At 40.0% G+C, this 8,967-nt stretch overlaps 1 protein-coding gene across 4 annotated transcripts in view; it reads right to left on the bottom strand.

Moving 5' to 3' along the window:
• nfat5b (nuclear factor of activated T cells 5b) overlaps positions 1-8,967 on the bottom strand; it is a 26,523-nt gene that overhangs the window by 7,344 nt on the left and 10,212 nt on the right. For 3 of the 4 annotated variants that reach the window (XM_020608917.1, XM_020608924.1, XM_020608932.1), the window contains 5 exons: positions 6,876-7,001; positions 3,873-4,494; positions 2,330-2,516; positions 1,088-1,278; positions 632-804 (listed from right to left, as the gene is read on the bottom strand). In XM_020608917.1, the coding sequence (XP_020464573.1) occupies positions 632-804; positions 1,088-1,278; positions 2,330-2,516; positions 3,873-4,494; positions 6,876-7,001 (1,299 nt within the window). Of the gene's footprint in view, positions 1-631; positions 805-1,087; positions 1,279-2,329; positions 2,517-3,872; positions 4,495-5,024; positions 5,088-6,875; positions 7,002-8,967 lie in introns of those variants that run through there. The other variant, XM_020608938.1, reaches the window with a different exon arrangement.

Genomic DNA, 8,967 nt, shown 5'->3' with positions numbered 1-8,967 from the left:
GCTGAACCAGGCTCATGTAGTCACATAGCTGGATATTTCTCACAGGCCTTCAAATGGTAAATACTGACCCTCAAAACCACTCCTCTTTCCCCCTAATGGGTTTCATAAACCTTTTTACTACTCTTTTACCATTTTTGGAAGGATATTTCCCTGGATTACATGCTTGTACAGGCTTTGTACAAACAAAAGTCCACATACATCTATTGTTTCGTCCTTTTCTTCTCTTTCTGCTCTGTCACTCTCGAATCCACTTACACAGAAACTGGCCTTAAGCATCTTTCCTGTTTATGAAACCAACCACACCCTAATACTTATACATATACCCACACCCTTACTAAATAACAGTTGCATTTAAAGGGCTCTTTATATGATGTATTCAAATGCCAACATCAAAAGTTTGCTGACCTCAGGTTATATTTAATTCGAGAAACAGAACCTCTCCTGTTGCAGAAAGTAGCTCGGCTTACAGTATAATGGTAATATTTAACTAAGTAGGTTACAGGTCAACTGTTTGTTTCACCTCTTAGAAGTTTCACTTCTAGTGAAACTGGTTCAATACAGTGAAATAATACACCCGAATCTATGAAGTATTTCTCTGAAAATATTGGAAGTCTAACATTAACCCACTTACTGCAAAGGATCGGAGATGAGGAAGTCTGTAGTGTGTACACTGATCCATCTGGACGTGAGATGTTGACCCGAAACACCAGCCGAGCGCGTGTGCTCTTCTTCTTTGACCCAGCCACACCAATACGAGCCTCAACATCAGCATTACGGAGCTTCAAAATCCCAACACAGTCCACCCTGCACAGAGAGTGATTGTTAGCTGAGAAGGCAGTGTAACATTATCTGCTAAACTAGCAGATGTTTACAACATTTAATACTCAGCATTTTATTGTGTAGCACTATGATCCCTAAGGGTTTCAGTTAAGTATTTTTATTGTATATTTAACCACCTTACAGCTCATGTCACTTTATTGAGCAATTGATATGAATAATTGGTCAAGTATGACTGGGCACATAAAAGCCACACTTAGAGTCACAAAGGGGATGTGTTTGTTCAGTCAGTCTCAAGAAAAGTACATACGCTAGTGTCATGTTGGTGCTTGGATCAAGGGGCACCTCAATGACAGTTGTGCCATCAATGTCCACCTCCTTGCAGGCTGTGGTGTTGCGACCAGTTACCCTGCAAGCTTGGTAAAATCCATGAGGCTTCACACGCCCAGTGTCATTTCCCACAAATACCTGCAACACCACTGGCTCATTCACACCCTCGAGCTGTGGAAGTGAGACAAGATAAGGAGTAAGATACATTAAAATATGTCAGCTAATTAAGAAGGTCTGATTTTGATGTATATTGTAGGATAGGAATCAATTTTTTACACGAGTAAGAATATTTGGTACAAAACTTAAGCAGACTGTGCCAAGAAATTTATGAACAACTTTTCAAAACTTGTCTAGTAAGGATCAGATCATTTTCGATCCTATCCCATCGCAGCTGGACTTGATTCTGTCTCTTCACTAAGTGTATTTCCCTACTTGTCCAGCAGATGTCCTTCATGTGCATTTTGGCAGCTTCTCAACAAGCAATTAAGCTTCATGTGTCCTGCCCTCTTACACTACCTTCCTTAATTAGTCTTGGGTTGTTTATTAATCTGTCTTCATTCTATCTTCTCGTGCAAACAATTCAAATGATTAAAACCAGTCTGTGTTTATCTTTTGCTGCTAAATTCTAGTTCTGACAGTATATGCCAGATGGTGGGTAGTGGAGTTTCAGTTATCTACTGTACATTCTTCCATAGTTTTACAGACGAATTAAAGTGAAGGCTAGATTTCTGAGTGTTACCCAGTGGTTTAAAGTGACTGGTTTCCTCTGTCACTGACAACTGATACATAAATTTGTGAATGACAAGGAGAGATTGTTGTTTCAAAAGGTAGTACTCTCATCTAGAGACCTCTAGAGACTTTTGCGATGGCTGCTCCTCAGCTATGGAACGGCCTTCTGCTTGAGATTAGATCTGCCTCAGACTACAGTGTCTTTTGCTTACTCTTGAAGACCCATTTGTTTAGGCAGGCGTTCAAGTCCAGGTCTCACCAGGACATTTGTTAGCTTATTACATTTATTGTATTGTCCATACTGTATCTTTGTATATCCTTAGTTTGTTTTGTTTATTGTTATAGATTTTGTTTCTGTAATTGATTGCCTGATTATTTATTGTGTACTGTTATTGGTACTATTTTTATGATCATTGTTTAATAATACTGTTAAGCATTTGTAACTCGGGTTAAGAAAAGTGCTATATAAATAAACTTTTACTTACTTACTTACCTTTACAGTGGGGAATCCCTGCTGAGTGCGGTCCTTCACGGAGCCTCTGCTGCCTTCAGTCAGATAGCGGGCTCGGTGCTGAGCTTCAGGCTGGACAAGGATCTTCAGCTCCTTCCCTTCACTCTTCTGTGGATATTGCATCAAAAGAGTTCCTCCTTTCTGCTTAGTTGTCTGAGCATCATCCGAGCTGCAACAAAGACCAGTTTAACAGAGACATAATCAGATGCCTGTGAATTTTAACATTTTCTAGCAATTCTGCTGTAGTACATTCAACCTAGCTGGCATCTTTTGCCATTGTGGAGGATTACGGATAAGACCCTATCCTTTTTCTTTTATATGAAGGGATGATCTGTGATATGCTATGATTGGCACTGACATTAGGTTCAGCACCATACTAGTTGAAGGGAAGACATAATGTGAGACCTATTATACTGCATCTGTTGCTGTCATAGCCGCAGCAGGGAAAATGCTCTGAAGCTGCCATGGTGCTCTGAGCAATGCAGTTAAGGAGCCCTCCAAGCAGCAAAGCATATTAGACCTACAGCTCTTAAAGCATTCAGTGATCTATTTATTTATTCTGCTCTGCTTATCCTAGGTCCCTGAGAGAGGCTGTGCGATTCACTGCGGCTGACCATTGTTTGTATCAAACTGCACTTCATCAGTCATAGTGTGGTGGGAAATTTAGAGCCAGTGCAGTTTGCTGAAGGTATGCATCAGTTGATGTGTGTCTTTTACTAATAATACCTATTCTGACAATCACAATGAGTGCTGTATGAGATTAGACAGAAGGATCTTTAGGAAAATAGAAAGGTAAAATAAAGAAAAACACCTTCTTAAAAACTTAATGATACAACTACCAAACACCAACATCCATACCACTTATCCCAATGAGGGTTATGGAGGCACAGGGAGAACATGCAAACTCTACACAGAAAGGAACTGAGTTGGCCAGGGTTTGAACCCAGAACCTTCTTGCTGTGAGGTGACAGTGCTAATCACTGAGCCATCTTAGAGTTTCTTCAGTTTGCTTGTTTGTTCAGTGAATAGTCCAGAACCTATAGCTTTTCAGCAGATAGCTTTTTGTGACCAAAAAAATAAAGAAAACAGCAGATATGAGAAGCTGAACCGGAGATTGTTTGGCAGTTTTTCATGAATAATGACTGAACAAAAATAATTTATGAAAATATAAATGCTGATTAATTTTCTGTCTATCAACTCATCAGTTCAGCTCTAGATTAGCTTTTGGAAGCATGGTGTTCATTTCTCCAGCAGAGTCTTAGAACTTCAGAGCTTCAGAGACTGACCTTGAAGCTTGCGGTGGCTGAATATTTCCCTGACAGCTATAGCTGGGTTTGCCTTGAACTGCTCAATGAACAGTCATTGTCATACGGCTATATACAGTCAGTAGTCATACGCCCATCTGTATAGACACATACTGCCACCTCCTTTGGCAACTTCATCAGAGGCAGAGGAACATGACATGGATGTGCGTGCATGTTTTGGCCATTAGAATTTAACAGGTCAATCAAAGTGTCACACAAACCTTCCTTTTGGTCCTGTCTTGTTGTCAGATCCTAGCTGTGACAGGACAAAGTGTGGACCTTTGGCACTGTCTGCATCAAACATATCCATGTTGGCTTGCTCTGCAGGCACAGACTTAGGACCAGGCCTCTGACGAGGGGTACGTTTGCGGGACTTTCTTGGCACCTCTGTGTTGTCATTGTAAGTGACACAGCTCATGATACTAAAGTTGGACAGAGAGTCATCCAGCCAGATGCTGTTACTCTGCTCTGAGTCTGCAGATGCTTCATCCTGGCAGGACATATGGCTATCATCAAACAGGTCGTGTGGAGGTGGAGAGATGTTCAGTTCAGTGCGGCGCTTAGATGGGGTCATCTGGTGATGCAGTTGGGCCTCCTGGGATGTTCCACCTCCTCCTTCTCCCAGCTCACTGCTACTCCTGCAGTTACCGCTGCTGTTGCCGTTACCTTTTGAACTTTCTACTTCCACAACTTCTGGTACTACTCTGGTACTCCGGGTGTCCACTGGGTCACCAATATTGCTGTGAACTGGATTCTGGTCAGTGGGTGAAGTGCCGGTAGAGATGGAAGAGGTGGACAAAGCACTGCGGGGGCCTTCCATGGTCATAGAACTGGACATGGTGTCTACAGTACAAATAATTTGACAGTGAATAAAGGCATCTCTACCAGTGTTGGCTAGCAGTCCCATTTAAGCAGCAAAATCTGTTCATGATTGTTTATTTTTTGCTTTAGTTTAGTTTTTTCTTTTTTTACACATCCAATTATAATTTCCCCCTTTTCACTGGATCTTGCATGTGCATCTGTAAACCATTGTGCATTATGTGAAGCACAGTATACATGTGACAAATATGGGGCCAAAGAAGAGTACAGTCCCCCTTATTTAAAAAAGAATTAAGAATCAAATTTCTTGTAAAAAAAAAAAAAAGACAACTAAAAAAGTCAAATATCAGAATGAACTGCTAAAATTTTGTTCATGTTAAACTATATGAGAAATATGTCAACATGATGAGATGGAGAGGGAATTTCAAAACATCAATATGCACAGTATGATGCATGCCAATTATTGGAGATTTCTTTGGAGTGTAGGGGGCTAGAAAAGTTTGTTTTGTTGGGACTGAACGTAGCCACAGAGACAAAATAAACAAGCTTCTGACCTATGAAGCAGAGAACTGCAGACCATTTTATATGCAGACACTCCCTGCTTCAGAGGGAACTTCCTGGAATATAAAAATGAGACAGCGAATGAGCAATAAGAGCTGAACAGTAAAAATTATCCAGATAAAAATGTATATAAATAAATAACACACTGTATTTTGTATGTCAAAGGCTCCAGCATGCTGACATATAGTGTAATTTCAAAAGCATTCAAATAGTTACAGTGAACTAGGTGAAGAGTGGGGAACAAAGAAGGTGAAGGTGCAGACTTAAAGAAAAAGGTCAGGCTGCTGTTAACACTGGGATGTTTGGTGAATCATTTGATTGTGAAACATACAGTTGGTAAGAAATATGAGGCGCATAAAACCTGCTGAAGCAGTCTCATTTTTAGCATGAAACGAAACACAAAGAAATGCAGTACAGTTTCTCCAATACTGGAATACTGTCTGGCCTGAGGTCTGCTGTGTGGAAATGTGAAAAATGAATTCAGGAATATGAGCCATTTAACATCGTTCCAGGTGTTACTGCTGTATATCCCCAAGCAGACTTTCAATAAAGTTAACACAACCCAGTTGACACACAGTAAAGTGTCTTTGTGGCCCATGCCCTGGAGATTCTGAGCCCAGAGTCAGTTGTCTGTTCTTCTCTGTTTGTTTCTGCCTTGGTTGTATTATTGCCCTTTATTGTTCATATTTTGTTCTTCAATTATTTACCATTTCAGAGGGTGGTTAAGCAGTCACTTCTAAGAGGAAGGTTTTACATTTATACACCACTTTCTATCACGTGAATGTACACAAAGGGTCAAAGCGAAGAAATATGACAACATTATCATCTCTTGAAAGTTTCCTGACAAAAGCATATAGTGAGATTTCTAAAAAACTAAAGGTGTTTTTTTGAAATATGTCTCAAATGTTTGTCTTTCATTCATCTCTTTTTTGTTCTTTTAGAATGTTTCGCATCAACAGCTACTTGGAGCAAACCAAATTGCTTTAAAGGTTGTGAGTGACCCTTTTCTGTCTGTCCACATTGCAAGCATCATGCTTGCATGCATGTTGTCAATGTCCTATAAAAAAAAAAAAAACTGAAAAACACTTTTTTTGTCACTATGACTATGAAAACTGGCTTCAGTTTGTGCACATATTTGGCATTAACAGTATTGCAGTCAGCTAACTGACATAGAATGGAATATTATGAAAATTAAGAGTTGATAATATTAACTTCTCCCAGAGGTAGAAGCCAGACTCAGAGCCTACAGGTGGATGTTGGGGTGGAGGTGGAGCTTTTAAAATGCTGCACATCTCATTTCTGGACTTTTGTGTTTCTCTTCATATGTTTTCATCTGTGAACAACAGCTTGGAAGTGAAAAATTGTATTTTGTGCTAAGCCAGCAAAACTGTGAAATAATAAGCTTTGCAGGATCTCACATCATTATGGGTATAACATAAATTTTAATTGACATACATTGAGTGCAGAATACAATCCAAAGAATGAAGGGTATAAATACTATCTGAACCTGCTGTGCATGACCTACTTTTCAAAATTGTGTTGTTGTAAGAGATCACAACATGTCACAGCCAATCTTCTTAGCCAAATATTTCACAGAGTACAAGCAGGTACAGATACAGTAACAAGCATGTTCAGCTGACTTCATTCTAATGTAACTACCTTCCTTCCTTTCAGGACCGACACATAAGGATCACATAGCAGCAGATTAGTTGTCTGACTGGCTTTCTCACCATTTCCAGGTGTTTGTTTGCCTACAGGTACAGAATCTTACATGAACTGTGTTTTTGGGGTGGGGCATGATCAGCCCTGCTCATAGAGGAGAAATAAGAGTAATAGGATCCTACCTGATGCTAGAGAAGCTGAAGATGGAGGCTCTGCCTCTCCACCGCTTTTTTGACTCATGACCTTTGGGTTCAGTTGAGTAGACGAAGGCAGCTGAAACTCTCTGGGCAGAAGGTCATACGCTGTTTCTGTTGAGGGGGAGACAGATAAAAGGAATAATCAGATGATATATTAACAGGAACTCAACAGATTTTGTTGGTAAAATGAGAGTCATGACTGAAAGGTTTCAGTTCAATGACCAACTTGTCTTAGACATAAAAGGTGGTTTTGAATCATGCTTTTCTCAGAAATATAATTTTTCTAGGCACTGGTACATCAGTCCCATGTTAATGTAACCAGTGATGAACATTTTTCAGCATTAACTCAATCATATTTTAAACTATTAATTGATCGATCAAAAATTATCGCCATATTTTCATTAGTTGTAGCCATGTTATGACATTTTTGTTCACCTTAAGGATGTGGAAAGATAAAAACTCAGAGGGCCCACTAAAATTACAGTATGTCCAAACCAACATCTACTGCCTGCAGATGTCCTCTTGTAAGACTGTCCATTTTATTAAAGCAAAAATGATAACTCGTGGCTCTAAATACACCTTGAGGAGGAACAAACTAGTCGAGGGGGAAAAAGCATAAAATGATGAGCATAATAACGTCAAAGCAAAAGCTGTAGCATACCAAATAAACAACAATGTCATTACAAACAGGCACCAGGATCATACAAAGCCTTTCTAGCTCCTCTCTGTGCCTCCGTCAGGGCCAACAGGACATGGGGAGGGGAGAAAACCTTGGGTCAACAGCATGAGAACACATTTAATAGGAGGCTGATTCATCATCCAAATATTATGGTATGACCTTAGAATGGCCATTACAGTCGCCTGACTCTTATCACTGCCAACTGCCAGTTTTAATTACTTGCAACTGAGTCCCAGGGTTTGGTGTGTATATCTGATACTTAACCCTCCCATTGTTACCACTTTCTGTGTACAATAGACCAACCTGGGACATACTGAAACCAGCACATGCCTCTTCATTCTCAAAGCCCTCCAGCCTCTTACAGCTCGCTTCAGCAGAACAGGGAATGCTGTTTCCCAGAAAGGGAGCTTAAATACGGACTCAGCAAACTCACACAGAACTACACATACACACAGGATTCTAGTGTGGTCTTGCTGGTTATTTGCAAAGTTCTCCAAACAAAATCACAGACACACATGCATGCACATGCACACAAACACCCCCCACCAGCTCAACAAAAACACTTTCTGCAAAAACACTTTGCCCCTGCATTTACACTTCAACTCCACAGGCTTCCTGGGGCTCACTGTCTGCACATGCAGCAACATGTGCTCTGAGTGTGCAGCCCTTCCAGTAAACAGACTGCCAACCACACAGACAGAAAATGTGTACTCTTCTCTCAAAGCAGTGGTCTCGAATCACTGGCTGGCTTGTTCAAAGTGTTTCCACAGTCCCTTGACGTCTATGGAAGCTGAAAAAAAATCTTATGTTGCCACACATTTGTTTCCTTGTAAGCAGACAGAGTGCAATTCTTTGTTGACGCATGACAAAACACTGCTCCTTTCACACTAAAGAAGACTGAAAAAATAAAAACGGTCAGCGTTGTTAGCTGGCAAACAAGTGTACTGACTCACATCACATGTTGTTTTAACTTAAATTGGCAGTTATGTTTTGCAGACCACTAAGGAAAACCTTTCATTACATAATAACAAAACCTTAGCAAAGATAATATTCACACTGACAGACATTGTGCTAATATAGTTAGCTTTGATTAGGTTTATTCAAGCTATTAATACATTTTGATAAAATCAACTGAAAGTGGCCACCCTTATTAAATAAAGTCTCCACTCATGTTCAATGTAAACAGAAGCACAAAAATCAAACCACATACACTTACAATCCAAATTTCATGTGAGAAATCCTGCATAAACTTAAATAATTTTGGATCCAACAGTAAAATAGCTTTGCTCTTTATACCTTCATCATACCTTGTGATATGTTTATATGGTAAGCAGTGGAGGCTAAAGGTGAAAAAAGAAAGCACTCACCATTTGAATGGCAGGACTTACACTCCCATTC

This window comes from Monopterus albus, unplaced genomic scaffold (assembly GCF_001952655.1).
Source record: "Monopterus albus unplaced genomic scaffold, M_albus_1.0 scaffold4.1, whole genome shotgun sequence".
In the NCBI taxonomy this organism is placed as follows: Eukaryota; Metazoa; Chordata; class Actinopteri; order Synbranchiformes; family Synbranchidae; genus Monopterus; species Monopterus albus.
The sequence above is the reverse complement of the archived record's forward strand: the minus strand, read 5'-3'. Positions and strand labels throughout refer to the sequence as shown.